This window comes from Sminthopsis crassicaudata, chromosome 4 (assembly GCF_048593235.1).
Source record: "Sminthopsis crassicaudata isolate SCR6 chromosome 4, ASM4859323v1, whole genome shotgun sequence".
Lineage (NCBI taxonomy): Eukaryota > Metazoa > Chordata > Mammalia > Dasyuromorphia > Dasyuridae > Sminthopsis > Sminthopsis crassicaudata.
Window position 1 is genome coordinate 350,814,886 of NC_133620.1, and position 17,547 is coordinate 350,832,432.

The following is a 17,547-nucleotide window of genomic DNA, read 5'->3' on the forward strand; positions in this document are numbered from 1 at the left end:
GAATGAATAGGGAAGCAGAAATAGGAACATTAAGTTCATTCCAAGGTTAAGAACATTAACCTGACCAAGAGGATGAGTGGTACCACAAACTAAACAGGGAAATTTAAAAGGAGGGGTTCATGGGAAGGGATGTTTATGATTAGTTAAAATTTTCTTTTTATCAACTTAACAAGATAAGATTTAACAGGGGCTGGAGAGGAGGATAATTTACTGGTTGATAAACCCAAAGACTCCAGCTTCTGGGATATAAGAACTCACTATTTGACAAAAATTGCTGGGAAAATTGGAAAATAATATGGCAGAAACTAGACACTGACTAATACCTGACATCCTTTATCAAGATAAAGTTGAAATGGGTTCATGATTTATACATACTATAAGCAAATCAGAAGAACAAGAGATATTCTAACCTTCAGATCTTTGGGAAAAGAAGGAATTTATGACTAAAGAAGAAATAGAGAATATTATGAAATGCAAGCTATTATTATTATTATATTAAATTAAAAAGATTTTTACATCCAAGGTTTCTGACAAAAGCCTCTTTTCTACAATATACGGAGAACTGACTCAAATTTGTAAGAATACAAGCCAATGTCTAAATGGTAAATCTTCAAAGAATATGAACAGATAATTTTGAGAGGAAGAAATTAAAGCCATTTCTAGTCATATGGAAAAATGCTCTAAATCATTATTGATTACAGAAATGCAAATTAAGACAACTCTGAGAAACCAATTCACACCTCTCAGATTGGCTAAAATGACAGAAAAAAATCATAAATGTTAAAGGAAATGTAGGAAAACTGGAACACTAATACATTGTTGGTGGAGTTGTAAGCTGATCCAACCATTCTGGAAAGCAAATTGGAACTATCCCCAAAGGATTATCAAACTGTGCATCCTTTGATCCACCAGTGCTATTACTGGGTCTGTATCCTAATGAAAACATAAAAGAGGGAAGAGTTTGTAGCAGCTCTTTTTGCAGAGGCAAGGAACTGGAAACTGAGTGGATACTCATCAGTTGGACTGAATAAGTTATGGTATATGAATGTAATGGAATATTATTATTTTGTAAGAATGATGAGTAGATTGATTTTACAAAGGCCTGAAAAGAATTACATGAACTGATACTGAATGAAGTGAGTAGAACTAAGAAAATGTTATACACAGCAAAAACAAGATTATGTGATAAGTAAATGTGATGAACTTGGCTCTTTTCAACAATGAGGTGATTCAGGTCAATTCCAATAGACGTTTAATTGAGAGAGCCACTTGTATGTAGAAAAGACTATAAGGATTGAATGTGGATCACAACATAGTATTTTCACCTTTTTTGTTGTTGATTATTCACTTTTTTCTTTCTCATTTTTTTCCCCTTTTGATCTAATTTTTCTTGCACAGTTTGGCAAATGTGGGAATATGTTTAGAAGATTTGTACATGTTTAATCTATATCAGATTACTTACTGTCTGGGCAGGAAGGGGGGGAGAAAAATTTGGGACACAATGTTTTTGCAAGGGTGAATGTTGAAAATTATCTTTGCATGTACTTCAAAAAAATTATTAAAAAAAAACAAACAACCACCAAACTAGACTGTGTATTCAAGAATACTATATTTTATTTTAAAAAGAAATGTTTTCTTTTCATTTTTGTATCATTGTCAGTTTTTTTAAATTTCTAAGCATCATGAATTTAATTCTGAAAATGCTGAATTTGAGGTGCCAAAAGGATATCACCGCCAGCTATCAGTGGAGAAGCAGGGCTAGAGTACAAAGGAGAGATTAAGACTAGATCAAGATTTGGAAGACATCTTCATGAAATGATCATTGAACATATGGTAGTTGATCAGATCACCAAGGAATTAAGTTTATAAAGAGAACAGAGGATAGAACTCTGGGGAGATACCCAAATTTAGAGGCCACGAGATAGATGATGAATCAGTAAAGGAAATGCAAAGAGATCAGTCAAATAAGAGATTCAGGAAAAAGTAGTGATTTAAAAGCTAAGGAGCTAAAGATGAGCAAAGAGCTTCTAAAGTTTTTTTTTTTTATAACTCAAATAAAATGAGGACTGGTAATAAAATGCCATTGGATTTTGCAATTAAGAATAACTGGCCAACAGAGAATTGACTTTAATTTATAAGAAATCAAGCCATTCTCCAATTGATAAATGGTCAAAGGATATGAACAATTTTCAGATGATGAAATTAAAATTATTTCCACTCATATGAAAGAGTGTTCCAAATCACTATTGATCAGAGAAATGCAAATTAAGACAAACCTGAGATACTACACACCTGTTAGATTGGCTAAGATGATAGGAACAAATAATGATGAATGTTGGAGGGGCTGTGGGAAAACTGGGACACTGATGCATTGTTGGTGGAGTTGTGAAAGAATCCAACCATTCTGGAGAGCAATCTGGAATTATGCCCAAAAAGTTGCCAAAATGTGCATACCTTTTGACCCAGCAGTGCTACTACTGGGCTTATAGCCCAAGGAAATTCTAAAGAAGGGAAAGGGACCTGTATGTGCCAAAATATTTGTGGCAGCCCTTTTTGTAGTGGCTAGAAACTGGAAAATGAATGGATGTCAATCAACTGGAGAATGGTTGGGTAAATTATGGTATATGAATGTTATGGAATATTATTGGAATGTTATGTTATGTAAGAAATGACCAACAGGAGGAATACAGAGAAGCTTGGAGAGACTTACATCAACTGATGCTGAGTGAAACAAGCAGAACTAGAAGATCATTATACACTTCAACAATGATACTGTATGAGGATGTATTCTGATGGAAGTGGATATCTTCAACATAGAGAAAAGCTAATCCAATTCCAATCGATCAATGATGGACAGAATCAGCTACATCCAGAAAAGGAACACTGGGAAATGAGTGTAAACTCTGAGCATTTTTGTTGTTGTTGTTGTTGTTTTTCTTCCCAAATTATTTTTACCTTCCGAATACAATTCTTCCTTTGCAACAACAAAATTCAGTTCTGCACATATATATTGTACCTAGGATATACTATAAGATATTTAATATGTATGGGAATGCCTGCCATCTAGCGGAGGGGGTGGAGGGAAGGAGGGGAAAAATTCGGAACAGAAGGGAGTACAAGGGATAATGTTGCAAAAAAAAAAAAAAAAATTACCTATGCATATGTACTGTCAAAAAAAAATGTTATAATTATAAAATTAATAAAAAAAGAAAGAAAAAAAAAAAGGAAAAAAAAGAATAACTGGCCAAGAAAGAATGACTATAGTAGAATTATAGAGTATGAAACCAACTAGCAAAGGACAGAAAAATCAGTGGTAAAGAAATAAGAATTATCAGTATAAAGATTCAGTTCTAGATAGATATTTAGCAATGACAACATGGAGAGCAATCGAATGAAAGATGGCTCTAGGAACTGGTAGAGTCAAAGGAAGGAGCCAGAAGAGGAGAAACTGAAAATGAAAAAAGGAATGACATAGGGCAAGATATCAAAGGGAGGGTGGAAGGAAAAGAAATATTAGTTTTGAAAAGAAAGAAAGATTAGCTCATTTTCAAATTGGAGAAAAGAAATAGAAAATGTATGAATGTTTTGAGTTGTGTAACACAGAAATAAGGGAGCTTATAAGAAATGGTCTAAAATTTCTCTGTAATAGATCAGATCACCTACAGAGAAAGAGGGTATTAGAGATTTAAAAAGAAATTCACTGGCCAACTTAAGAGTTTAAAAAAACATACAGATGAAACTGAAAAGCTTTTGCAGTATAGCTAAGATTAGAAAAAAATCAGGAAATTAGGAATTAGAAAAACTAGGGGAAAAAACATTTTGCATCAAATATCTGTTGTCAGGGAATTGACACAATTTTATGAGATTCCATTGGATAAATGGTCAAAGCAATTGTAAAAAAAAAAAAAAAAAAAAGTAAATTGTTCATACCAAATGAAAAACTGCTGGAAGCATGACCTACAAAATAGGAATACTAATCAATTGTTGGTGGAGCTATGAATATGTCCTTCACAGTCTGAAAAGCAATTTGGAATTATACTGGAAATAAGACAAAAATGTTGATTTTCATTTCTACACATATCCCAAAGATATCAAAAAAAGAAAGGAATGTACCATACATATTAAAATATTCATAGCAGCACCTTTTTGTGGTAACAGAGAAGCAGTAAGAAATTAAACCAGAAAAATACCAATTAAATATGGAATAGCTAAAAAAAATTATGATAATATAAATACAATGGAACACTAATATACCATAGAAATGGTAATATGAAGGATTCAGAGAACTGAATTTACATGACCTGATGAAAAGCAGACTAAGTTGAATGAGGAAAATAATATATATAAAAACAAAACTCCATGCCTGAAATGTTATCCCTCAAACTCCTCTTACTGATTTCTCTGGCTTAAGTTCTAACTAAAATTTTTTTATTTTACAAAAAGCTTCTCTTAGTTCTAGGGTCTTCCCTATTTTTTTTTTCTATATATATTTTGTATATAATTTTCTTTGCATCTATCTATTTGTATATCTCCCCTATTAGACTATAAGCTCCTTGAGGGCAAGAACTGATTATTACCTGTTTTTGAAGCTCTAGAGCTTAGCACCCTACCTGGGACTTACTGTTTATTGATTGGTCACTGATCAGCTAGAAAAAAAAACTGTGATCATAGTCATATCTTAGATTCATCAAGAACAAGTCATGCAAAACTAAATACATTTCTTTTTTTGGCAAGATTAGTAAACTTGTTAGTTAACAATGATGAGGAATTAAATAGCCAACATTTATATAGAGCCAACTGTGCCCCAGTCATGGTGTTTCATAAATACTACCTAGTTTTATCTTCATAACAACTTGGGAGAAAGGTACTATTACTAGCTCTACTTTAGAGGTAGGTAGGTTGTAGATATAGTTTAAATGTGACAAAGATTCTCAAGCTCTTCTTGGGGATAAAATGGAGAGATGTGAGCTAGATAATCATAACTAAATATATTTCAATGGGATGAATGACTGGACCCATCCTCAGAATAGTCCTGGATGGTTCATTCACCATACATTTAGAAGGAATTAGGTCTCTTTCCGAAAGCCTTAAACCTTGAATGACCCTTTTACTGGAAATGAGGAATTCAGATATGAGATTCTGTAGTAACCTCTGTACCAGATTAATAAGGATGTATTCTTTGCCCTGGGTCTTTTTTAACATTTTTTTTCCACTGATCTTGATAACAGAATAAATAATAAGCACAGACAATTTCATAATGATACAAATTAGAAAAGGATCACTAAGATACAAGATGACAGAGTAAGGATTAGTCCTTATTCTTATTAATCCTTAATAGGATACTGATTAGAGTAAACTAATAAGGTAACATTAATAGAGAAAAACATAAACTCTTATGCCAGGTTTTGTAGCGCACTGTCGTCTCCAGAAGCTGCCGGATCGCTCTCTGGGAAGAGATCTGCTGTGTCTACTCAAATCTCTCAGACAAATTCTTCTTCCTGTAGTGAACCGTTGTCTCCAGGAAGTTGCTGTTAACTGTTGTCCAGAGAAGTGACTTCCCTTCCTGCAGAGAGCCGACTTCCCTTCCTGCAGAGAGCTGCGTCAAGCCAGATGTAGTGCAGAGTCTTCTCCTCTTTGTCCTTCTCCAGTCCAATCTGCTCTCCAGGCCCAATGTTGTCTCTTTTATCCTCCCAGAGAATGGGCATGGGATAATGCAAGGGCTTCTGGGAAGAACCACTTCAGCCAATGAGCTTGCTCCTTCTATCAAGTCAACCTGAGTTCTCACCTTGTAATTGTCCAGACAACCTGAATTCTCACCTTGTCACTGTCCAGACAACCTGAGTTCTCACTTAGTAATCCTAACATCTCCCCCTTTCTTTTGATTTAGAACATAGGACAGTCATGACCTTGAAACATAAATCCATCAATATGGGAAGTATTACACATAATTACATAAATTACATAAGCACATAGTAACATAGTAACATAACACATGCTAGAAGTATATAACAAATAACATAATCAAATAATCATAAATTGAAAATTTATAAATGTCCATAAGTCCATTGTCCATTAGTCTCATCTTGTGTGAGGAAGTCCAATGATTCCTGCTGGTTTTTAAAGTTCTTTAACAGTCTTTTTATTAGCCATGCTCTTTCGGTGTAAGATGTTTCTTAGATCTTCTTCTTTATTTTAAGGTCTTTCTCTTTTTCGGTCTCTCTCTGATGGACAAGGTGAATATGACTCGTTGGCACCCATCTGATTCCTTCTCCTGCTGAAGAAATACAAGCAAACCCTCTCTCCCAGGCAGTTAATCTATCTAATTACCTTCTATTTACCACTTTCTAAATCTCTTCTCATCATCTGGCAATTACATTGGAATTGTTTGCACTGGACACAGCCCTGTTGGTTTAAAAGGCCTGTATTCTCCCCAAGTGTAATCCATTTTTGCAATCTGATTGCCTTTTGGCTGACTGATTGGGTAATCCCTTTCTGCCATGTGATTGCTTTTCTGCTGGTTGATTAAATCAGAGTCCTGGCCTTCTAAAGGTTCTTTGGGTGTAACATCAGCTGCCATCATGCCCCAAGTCTTTTTTGCCTGGGGCCCTGGACCTGGGCCCCTCATCCCATTTCCCTGAATTATTCTACCCTCTGATGCCCAATGGAGTCCTCTGTTGCATTTTGGACATGGGGTTTTAGGTCTTCTCTCACCCTGTCTTCTCACTGTATCTCCATACCTACACTGAGCTCTTAGATGTCCAATTTTTCCACATTGAAAACATCGCCGAGTTTCTCTAGAAGTCCCTTGCCAGGAGGGACCCTGTCTCTCCACGTTCATCATTGTCCGGGTGTAAAAAGCATTTGTTCCCACTGTAGCACAGCGTCTTATGATCTCCTCTAAAGGAGCATCTTTGTCTAATCCCCATATAATTCTTTTGCAAATCTCATTGGCATTTTCCTTAGCCAGATGTCTGGTCATTATTTCTGTAGCTGCATTTTCTCCAATAGTTCTTTTGACAGCAGTTTGCAAACAACCCACAAAATCTGCAAAAGGTTCATTGGGACCTTGCTGTATTTTAGTGAAAGCCTCTCCACGATCTTTCTGTCCAGGAAGGACACCCCAAGCTTTTATTGCAGCCTTAGCAATTTGTTCATATATTGTCATGGTATAATTAATCTGTTCCGAATTCTCTCCATACTGACCTTCACCAGCTAAGTGCTCAAAAGTGAATTGTGTGTTAACTCCTATTTCCAAATTGCATCTGACTTGAATTTTACATAATTCATGAAATTCTGCAAGCCATAATAAATTTTCTCCAGGTTCCAGACATGTCCTTGCTATGGATTTCCAATCATTTGGGGTTAGGACTTCATAAGACAAACCATCTAGTAACATTTTGACATAAGCTGATGTAGCCCCATAAAGGGTACAACCTTTTTTCAAATCCTTAATTTTATTCAAATCTAAAGGTGCATATCTTCTCCTTTTTTGACCTATAGAGTCAATCTCTTCAATCACAGGATATGCATGTATAAAATCACTTATATCCTGTCCTTCTCTCTTAGCTTTAACCAATGCTTTTTCTAATCTTGTCATAGGCTTAGGCTTCTTCACAGGCAATTCTGTTTGTGTTTCTGCCTCTTCCCCTCTTTCTTCCTCCATCTCTGAAGGTGGGATTGATGTGGGCCTGTCAATAATCTGTTCTCTAGGCAGGGTTGAAGCTTCTTCAAGAGAATCATACCATAATTCCTCATTTAAATCCTCTTGCTCTAGGGAAAGATCCTGATCTTTCCTTTTTTCCTCACACTTCCTCCTCTGTTCATTTTTAGAACTTTTCCTTCTCCTACAACTTGCTTGATAGTTTAAGGCTAATTGAACTATGTTGTAGATATAAAATACTTCTGCAGAAATTGAACGAGGCCCATTTTTTGCTTGAAATTCTTTCATTTCAAATCCCACTAGCTTCCATTTATCTACATCTATCTTTTCTTCCTCTAAGAACCAAGGGGATGTGCGTCTTAATGCAGCCAAGAGTTTAGCAATCTGTACCCAGGTTACAAGTAAACTCTGCTCCTCAATTATGTTGATTATAGTCTCTATAGTACCACTCCTGAATGGGGGTGGAGCTGAGGTTGCTTCTGGGGCTGGGGTTGAGTCGGCTGAGGTCCAGAGATTGAATTTAACTAACATCTGCCCCATTTCAGCTATAAGAGATTCCTGGTTTAGCCCTTAACAAGTTAAGTTCCTTATTTATCTATTAGCACGCTCACTTAATCTTTAAAGTTTCCTCGTTACTCACAGTTCTGGGTCAGAGAGACTGAGATCTGGATGAGAGGCTTTTCCACTGGAATCAGGACCGTGTCTGTCCCTGTTCGGGCGCCAAATTGCGAAGGTCTGGTCTAGCTCCTCTTGTCAGGATAAGCAAAAGTCCTTGCCCCACATGTGGACGCCAAATGTAGCGCACTGTCGTCTCCAGAAGCTGCCGGATCACTCTCTGGGAAGAGATCTGCTGTGTCTACTCAAATCTCTCAGACAGATTCTTCTTCCTGTAGTGAACCGTTGTCTCCAGGAAGTTGCTGTTAAATGTTGTCCAGAGAAGTGACTTCCCTTCCTGCAGAGAGCTGCGTCAAGCCAGATGTAGTGCAGAGTCTTCTCCTCTTTGTCCTTCTCCAGTCCAATCTGCTCTCCAGGCCCAATGTTGTCTCTTTTATCCTCCCAGAGAATGGGCATGGGATAATGCAAGGGCTTCTGGGAAGAACCACTTCAGCCAATGAGCTTGCTCCTTCTATCAAGTCAACCTGAGTTCTCACCTTGTAATTGTCCAGACAACCTGAATTCTCACCTTGTCACTGTCCAGACAACCTGAGTTCTCACTTAGTAATCCTAACAAGGTTTAAAAAAAATGAACTTCAGGAATACAACTAAACAGCAATTTCTATATAATTGATCTGGGTGATCTGTAGCTAATAAGCATAACTTCAGTGAATAGTGTGATACGACAGCCAAAAAATAATCTAACAATTTTAGACTATATTAAGATAGGCAATAGGGAACAGATCTGACAGCAGCACCACTATATTTCTCTTCTGCTCTGATCATACCTGTGATATTGTTTTCAGTTCAAGGAATGACATTGCCAATCAGGAGAACATCCAGTAAAAAGCAACAAGATGATAAACAACTCACTCATATGCTAAGTTAAAGGAACTCAGTTTGGGGAATGAATCAACAGCACTTATTAAATATCTACTATATGCCAAACAATTTTCTAATGATAAAGAAAAAGAATGAACCAATCCCTCCTTTTAAAAAGCTTATGTTGCACTTTGAAAAGCACTAACTTAGAGATGAAGGAACATAAGAATCACCTCAGAATACTTGAAGGACTATCATGAAGTCACCAGTTGTGTTCTGCTTAGTTCTGAAAGAATCAGCAGCAATGAGCTTAAGTTATAAAGAGTTGATTCTGTAATTAGGAGAACAGGGAGGGAGAGAGGACTTAAAGATTAAGAAAGAACCAAGAATAAATTTAGAAAGAGTAAGGCGGTTGGAGAAGTAGAAGAATGTGATCAAAAAAGTATATTTCAGAATGTGGACAGATAGCACAATTTGGGTTGATGGGGAGATCCAAGATGGCAGTGGCTAAGTGTACATGAAGAGCAAAGACACTAAGGTTGATGAAATGGGAGACCCTGGAATCTGAAGTGTCATGAACATGAACACTGAAATCAATAAGAGTGAGGGCAGAGGTTAGGGTAGCAAGGAAAATTGTCAGCTAAATATTATCACAATTAAAATAATCCATACAGATCAAAATCTTTATGGTAACACTTTTTAATACTATAAAAAAGATCCTTTCTTTCATCATAGAGAATATTTGGAATAACAATATCAATAGATAAAAGGATAAAAAAACAAATTGTCACAGGAAGCAAGAATGATCAGTTGCCACCTGATGATAGGAATGGAGTATCAGAGTTGAAAGTGTTGGTTGGAAGGAATATAATAAATGTTCATTAAAGACTTCTTAAAGAGTGACTGAAATCAAGGCTCTCTCTTAACCACAGAGCTGTCTGGTTTATTCCCAGCCCAAAATACATACCTTGACCAAGTTGTTGCAGAACCAGTAAACACCACCCATATGCAGCAGGGTGTCAAAGACATGGATGGATCGGCTATCCACCCAACCCTTCTCCAGAACCTCTGCAAAAATGCTTGTCAGAACCTCCTTGATAGGTCTTTTGGGGGGCAGAAGGTTCCAATAGGGCATTGTATCCATGCCAGTACATGGGAACTTGATCTGTGTGGCTGTTTGCTGTAGAACATCAGCGCACATGTGCTCCAGAATTGAACTCATGATCACCACCCTAAGGAGATAAGAGAATACAAATATAAGAATCTTCGAAGAAGGGGAAACAGCACTGGGCCAAGTACAGCAACCTCTGCTCTCCAAAGGATAATGATACCAAAAAACACAAGACAAATAAATTCACATTCTACCTTACGTCCAAATGGGAAATATCTCTCCTTCTTCCAAAGCATTCAAACAGTACTCTTTCTACCATAGGGCCTAAATACACACACACACACACACACACACACACACACACACACACACACACACATATATATAAAAAAAACTCATATTCCAAAATCTAAGAATCTAGGGCTAAGATAGGAAATGGGGCCCTTGACTTTTCAGTCTCTACCCCAGGACTGGCCACCCCTGAAAAATTTTTTTCCAAACACAAGAATGTATGCAGAGAACATTCTTTACAGATATTCCAGGGACTGGCTCACCTGGGCAGAAATAGGGATAGGGAAGAATTCATTTAGGAATAAGGAGGCTTTAAATAAGATTCATCATATTTAAATTGTTTGCAGAACATTAATGACCTTTGGAATACTATCACGATACATGCCACAGATTTTCTCTAGATTGAGATTTCAATCTCAAGAACCAAGTTCTTGCTTTTCATCCAGAATTTTGTCAGGAGAAATCCTTGAGAGAAGGCATAAGTTAAAGATTCTTATATCATAGTCAATTTTTCATTGAGGGGTGCAGAAAGTACCACAATAGGAATGCACTCTACAGTGTCTATAAAAACATTTTAGCTGCACTTTGCCAACTTGTCCTTTTACAAGACATTCAAAACTACAGTGCATTTTTTTGTTCTTTTTGTTTTTTTTTTTTTTTAAGAGGAACTCAAGTATTTGCTAAATGAATGACTGAAAGATGGTGAATTCCCCAGCACCCTAAAAATCCCAGGAACAGGGAAGATGAGCCAAGGATCAAAGGCTGCAGAGGAAGGCACAGATGCAGAATTGGGGGCAACTAGGTGGCGCAGTGGATAGAGCACCAGCCTTGAATTCAGGAAGACCCGAGTTCAAATCTGGTCTCAGACACTTAACAACTTAACACTTCCTAGCTGTGTGACCCTGGGCAAGTCACTTAACCCAGCCTCAAAAAAAAAAAAAAAAAAAAAAAAAAAATCAGAATTAGCACCACAGCACAAATGGGCTAGAAAAACCAACCCAGGAGGCATCACTGTGATTGGAGGCACAGTATGCAGAAGTGCAAGGAAAGGTTGGGAGGGGAAAGGGAAGATTACAGACCTCTCATTGTAGAACTGCAGGGTATTCTCACTGGAGAGAGGCCCTACCAGTTGTCTAATCATCTGCAGTGATTTCTCCCGCTCATCCAAGCCAAGCATCCGGACATGGGCCACAAGCCAAGCAACAGCACATACTGCCAGGCTGCACACCTTGCCCTTGATGTTGTCTGTGATTTTCTGGGAGAGAAAACACATTAGCTGCAGCCCTGCCCTGCACCCTGGACACTGCTTGCCCTAGGGAAGCCTCAAGAGCTCAGCCCACCCTCATCCAGAGAGCCCACACTGAAAAGGAGGGATGGGAGGGACTTAGAGGGACTCAGAGGCCTAGAAGTGGCTACAGAAGGAGAGGCCCCAGATTTTAGAGTCCTACAGATGGGGGACTTCTACCCTAAGGAGAGGCAGTGATATCCAGAGCTGGCAGCCAGCCCTCCAGGGAAAAGAGGAGTGGGACAAGTGGAAAATAAGAATGTCATATGCTGAGACCAAAAGGCATTACTGGTCATGGAGAGGGATGGCTACCTGGATGGACTCAAAAGCCAGGACTCCATTCTCCCAGGCATTCAGAATCTCCAAGATGGCAGCTGAGATGCTGAGACAGGCCTCGTGCCACTTCAAAATCTGCCTGTTGGGAAGAAGAGAGAGGAAGGTCACCAAAATGGAGGCAAGAGCATGCTCTTGAAAGAGAAGGACCTGGCTCCTGCCCTACTTGCACCCTTCCAACGCCACTTACACTAGCTTCGTTTCAGAGGTGTTGTTGAGCAAGGCAACCAGGGATTCCACCTTGGTGGAGTCAGGTCGGAAGCAGGGGTGGTCAGGATTCAGGATCTTGCCCTCCTCGGGCATACACATCTGCATCCAGGTCTCAAAGAAGGGCACTTCACCCACATTGCTTGACTCTGACAGAATGACCTGGATGGAAGAACAAGGAAGGAGAGGGATCAAGTATTTCCCTACCAGGTAACCTTGACAACAGGGATGACAGGGGAGTGTGACAAAAGCTTTCAGAGGACCCCCCACTTCTGCCTGAGGAGGCCTCAATTCCCAACATTCTCTCTCCCTGTGGGACCAGCCACCCTTTCAGGGGAATGAGGAGAAAACGAAGCCTCTGCTTCCATCTTGTGGTCAGTGAGGATATGACCCCAAAGATTCTGCATGAGCCTATGGGGAGGAAGGGGAGAAGGAGAAGGGGTCCCTCTCCTGAGGGCCCAGGCACCATCCACCCCTGGCCTAAGTGTCTCAATTCTTGAGAGCTGGGGATGGAGGAAGGTTCCTTTGGCCTTCCCCTCCCACCTCCCTGAGTCCCTTGTCACTCTTCCCCTCCCCTCCCCCCCCCACTGCCCACTGCCCTTGCCCTCTCACTGACCTCAGATCCATAGGTCTGGGCCACATGGCACAGCATGAGGAAGGAGATGTCAAAGAGAAGCGCACGCACCGAGGCTGCTTTGGCTGTGGGGAGTGGATGCCCAAGTCAGAAGCCCAGCTCACCCAGGGCTGAGGGCAAGAAGGCTTCAGCTCAAGGAAGGTCAGGAAGAGAAGGGCTCCATCACAGGCCTGGGACTCAGGCTCCTTTTCTTGGGGTTTCACTTGGAACATCATTCCTCCCTTGTATTACAGGGGTCCCCCAAAGGTTCTCACAGAGCCTCCCCTCTGCTTCTCCCTCCTTCCCCAAAGGCAGAATCAGGGTCACAAAGAGCACAGGCGGCCACAATTCTACCAGAACCCTCTCTGTCTGCCTTCTCTTGCTCCATGAAGGGTCCCTGATTAGTCATACCTCATGGGGCAGAGACCACACCCTCCACCCACCCTGACCCCCAACCCTACCCTAATGCCACCTGTTCCTAAGGGAATGGGGGGGAGGGGGGTGTAGAGGCCAAGGAGATCACTTACAGTTTTCACCATTGATATGCTTTGTGAATTCATTCAAGCTGTGGAAAGAGGGGAGCTGGGTCAAAAGAGGGACCTGGGACAACAGAGACAGTGGGGAGGGGGTGAAATCTGTGCTTCCTGACAGTGTCAGTCTTAGCACTTGGGTTGTAAATCACATCACACCAAAATACTGCTTCATCACCACAACCTCTACAAACATCAAAGGCCAACTAATGGTAGAAACAAATTCTAGTACATGGGAAGGACTTCCCCTGGAGAAGAGCTAGAACAGGATTTCACAAGGAATTACTGAATAATGCAGCAGCATGGCCTGGAAAAGTCCTTCAATACCAGTTAATGCAATCAAGGTATTTCAGGGAAGAAATCTATGCCCAAAGGGGTGAAGCAAATTCCCTGAGATCACAGAGCTCCTTAGTAGCAGAATCAGACTTTCTCTAGGTTACCAGGTCTCTTACCTCCCTAGTCCAAAGCTCTTCCCAATACTTCCTGCTCTAACTCATATTTGGTTAATGACTGATCACTCCTTTGCCCAATATTTAAAGTGTCTTTACTTTCATTGGCATGCCTGCCTCCTATCTTCTGTACTCTCATGAAAGAGAAAACTGAGACAAGAGATAAGGGCCAATATAGAAATCATGACTCTGGGCTTTCTATGCATCCTGGTGGCCAGTGCAAACAGACCAATTATTCTGAGGGTTCCAACCTTCTGTCTTTAAGTCTTTACCACTCCCCAGAGAAATTCACCACCATTTCCCAGATATTAACACTTTTGTTTCTTTTAGACTTTTGACTTTCATATCCAACTTTCCATTTTTGTTGTCTTTCAGAGTATAGACTCCTAATACTCACCTAATGAATTTTCGGGCAAAAGACTTGAGTTTTCCAGTGGCAGCAGCAGCAGCTAAGAGCAAATCCAGGCTTTTCCCAGAAAGCATGTGACCAAGAACCCCCAAGAGTCCTTCTGGGGACTTGGAATGATCTGCATCCATTGTCTAGGAATAAGGACAAGAAGCTAGGCTCTGTTGAGAAATCCTCAATACCCCTAGAGTTCTTGTCGACATCCTAAAGACATAGTTTTCAGTTCAAATCCCTCAACTGTAACAGGACATTGCACCAACATTCTCATCCTTTTTTCCTTTTCTGGAAGGTCCTTTTTAAGTTTTGTTTTCTAACAGATCAGAATGAGAGCAATTCATTAGTCACAGAATGTAGGAAGGGGCTGCTCTCTAAAACTCTCTGGAATCATGGGAATTGCATAAATTTGGTAAGACAGTTAAAAAATGAATTTCTTTTTTCAGGAAGGAGACAGTCAGGGAGAGGAAGTCTCAAGAAAGACTGAAGTGAGGAGAAACCTTGAGAATGTTGGTGACTGTAGGCTCTGCTCGAAGAATCAGCCCTGGATTGGGTTGGATGTTGGCATTTTCAGCTGATTTCAACCAAGGAGACTGTTCTCGATCAGCTACACTGTGGAGTGGATGAGAATTAAGGGAAATAAAAGTTAAGGTCAATTCCTGATCTCCTGCTCAGAGAGATGGCGAGGAGGTTAAGGAATAAGTGAGTGCCCAGACCCCAAGCACAGAGCACGTGTACTTGGCCCGCCTTTGGCCACAGACACAAACTCAAACAGGAGCCCGAGAGGCCCCATCTGGATCCACAGGCACAGGAGGGGAAGATATAAAACCGCCAAGGTGGGCCAACTACAGGCACACTTACCGCTTCTCTGTCAGGCTGTCTTTGTTCATTTCAGAGAGCAGGCCTTGTTTACTACACTCCTGAAGCAGCAGGTTGATACAGTCACAGCTGGGGAGGAAGAACAGGGGCAGGTGGGAGGACAATGTTCGAACAGACACACAGGAGAGCCTTTAGGGCACAGGGAATCTGGCTTCTTCAGACCTGCTCCAGCTCTGGAAGCAGAGACTTCTAGAAGCTTTTCTGGGGGCCTGAGAAAGGGGAGCAAGGAAGCACTAGACTGGACAGGCTGCAGGTCTGCTTGCCCCATCTGGGGCATGTCTACTCAGCTAATGAGGAATCCTGTCTCACCAACATCTCTCCTCCCAGTCTTTCCCAGGGCAGGAGGCATCTGGGGAGGGGGGGAGGGGGTGAATCGGGAGATGAGACAGCTTGCCTTGTAACATGCTACAAGTATGGTCCAGGTGAGCTAGGAAGGAGAGGGCCCCACACACAGAATGGCCTCTCTTGGGCACATCAGCAGGACAGAAGCCAGGGCAACACTCACTTGCACCGCTGATCAGCCCTGTCTAGCAAGGGTGTGAGCTTCAGCAGGAACTCAAAGGCACAATTGACATCCTCAGTGAAGTCCTACAAAGAAAGAGCCAGAAACCCCAATCTGGGCTGTGTGCCGCCTTTTCCATTTCTAGTCACACATGGCAATGCTAGGCACAGGTGTTATTTTGCTAGGCCTGTGGCCCAGGCCAACTGGCTGGGTGTGCCGCTGTTGTGATGGAAAGAGAAGTGGCATCTTGCCTATTCTGCTGGGATGGTGGTGATGATGGTGATGTGTGTACAAGTGTATTTACCTGGGGGTGAAGCTATTAAATATAACAAGCAAAATACAGAGGATTACAAAGAAAACCAATTATATTGTGTTATCAAAACATTTGTAATACACAAGTAACTGATCTAAGGGCAATCAAACTATTCACCTCCTTCATAATTCCCAGCTGCCCAGCTTTAGCATTCACCACAAATTTCCTGCTTTTTCATTGGTATTCAGTTTCCCTGTTGGGGCATAAATGTCCTAGCTCTTCTCCAGCTCTCCCAAGGCAGAACCTTATACCACAATACTGAACTTGTGCCCTCTGCAGCCTGGGGCAACTTACCTTGTCCCCTTGAGGGTACTTTTTCAATTTCACCAAAACCTGAGGAATCTAAAGAGAAGAATAAGAAGGAAAAAAAAAAAAAAAAAAAGGCCACAGGGAAATTAATTTCTTCTCCTTTCTTCCACCTAACCCAGAAAGAAAAGTTCCATCATATATATCTGTCTCATTAGCAGACAAAATTCAGAGGTGCTAAACCAAAGATTTGTGTCAGTTTGTGTCAAAGCACCCTGGGCCAGTGAGCTTCCAGTTTCAGAGGATTGTGGCTTAGGGTACTTAATAACATAAGTGAAAGCAGCAACAAGGATAACCCCAGGTGAGGTATGGGCAACCATATGTGTTTCCATGTTCTGGCTCCCACGAAACCTTGTACCACAATGTGACAAGTGTTGAACTAAACAGGATTCTCTTGGTGAAGATCAAAGGGGACAGCTATATCTAATTTAAAGATCAAGAAAAAAGAAGAACCATCTGGCTGAGGCTAATTTAGGGAGATCATTTGGGTTGTAAAGTCTCCCTCTTGCTCTCAATCCTTCCCCCAGTACCTTGAGGAAAGTGAAGGCCGTCCACTTGAGCTCTTCAGTGCCTTCAGGAGATTCAATGAGACCCACAAAACAAGCTTTCCAGATCTCCAGGATAAAGAGGGGGGAGGGAATACGCTATAGCAGAAAACAAAAACAATAATGTACATTTAGGGGAGGACACCAGACAAGAACCTTGCTCTTCTAGTCCAAATCAGCACCAGCACCAGCATGATTCCAGCCAGAAGCAGTTCTCTAGGGCCCTGGGATATATCATGATTTGTCCCGAATCATAGAGCTAGCATGTACCCCAAAGAGTCCTTGGGCCCATATTTTCCTGACTTGGAGGCCAGTTCTCTAATCACAATGTATCCTCCTAATTATAGGAGTGTTTTAAAGTTTTCAAAGTATTTACAACAACCTTAGGAAATAATCAATTTTAATACCTTCATCTTACAAGTGAGGAAACTGAAGCTCACTGGAACAGAGTCAAACACCTAGTAAGATCTCAAACTCAGTCCTTCTGACTAGTGCCAGAATGCACTTCCCTAGTGTCCATTCTAAGAATTAAGAGACTGAGAGACAATCTCCAAATATATTAGAATGAGGGCCTTCAACCACTGCGCTCTCTCTCCTCCATAAAGTAAAGGATATGGAACCTATCAGAAATTGTTCAAAGGCTTCTC

At 40.6% G+C, this 17,547-nt stretch overlaps 1 protein-coding gene and 1 non-coding gene across 4 annotated transcripts in view; both read right to left on the minus strand.

Annotated features, from left to right (window-relative positions):
• Positions 1–17,547, minus strand: part of MED24 (mediator complex subunit 24) — a 33,036-nt gene that overhangs the window by 7,015 nt on the left and 8,474 nt on the right. For 2 of the 3 annotated variants that reach the window (XM_074261418.1, XM_074261420.1), the window contains exons 8-19: positions 16,886–16,999; positions 16,344–16,391; positions 15,740–15,822; positions 15,217–15,303; positions 14,856–14,967; positions 14,353–14,495; positions 13,504–13,541; positions 12,980–13,062; positions 12,347–12,525; positions 12,136–12,238; positions 11,618–11,793; positions 10,104–10,368 (exon numbers count right to left, since the gene is read on the minus strand). In XM_074261418.1, the coding sequence (XP_074117519.1) occupies positions 10,104–10,368; positions 11,618–11,793; positions 12,136–12,238; positions 12,347–12,525; positions 12,980–13,062; positions 13,504–13,541; positions 14,353–14,495; positions 14,856–14,967; positions 15,217–15,303; positions 15,740–15,822; positions 16,344–16,391; positions 16,886–16,999 (1,431 nt within the window). The remainder of the gene's footprint in view (positions 1–10,103; positions 10,369–11,617; positions 11,794–12,135; positions 12,239–12,346; positions 12,526–12,979; positions 13,063–13,503; positions 13,542–14,352; positions 14,496–14,855; positions 14,968–15,216; positions 15,304–15,739; positions 15,823–16,343; positions 16,392–16,885; positions 17,000–17,547) is intronic. The other variant, XM_074261419.1, reaches the window with a different exon arrangement.
• Positions 13,124–13,228, minus strand: LOC141542093 (small nucleolar RNA SNORD124). Its single transcript, XR_012482095.1, has one exon. It is a non-coding gene; the product is annotated as a small nucleolar RNA SNORD124 (small nucleolar RNA).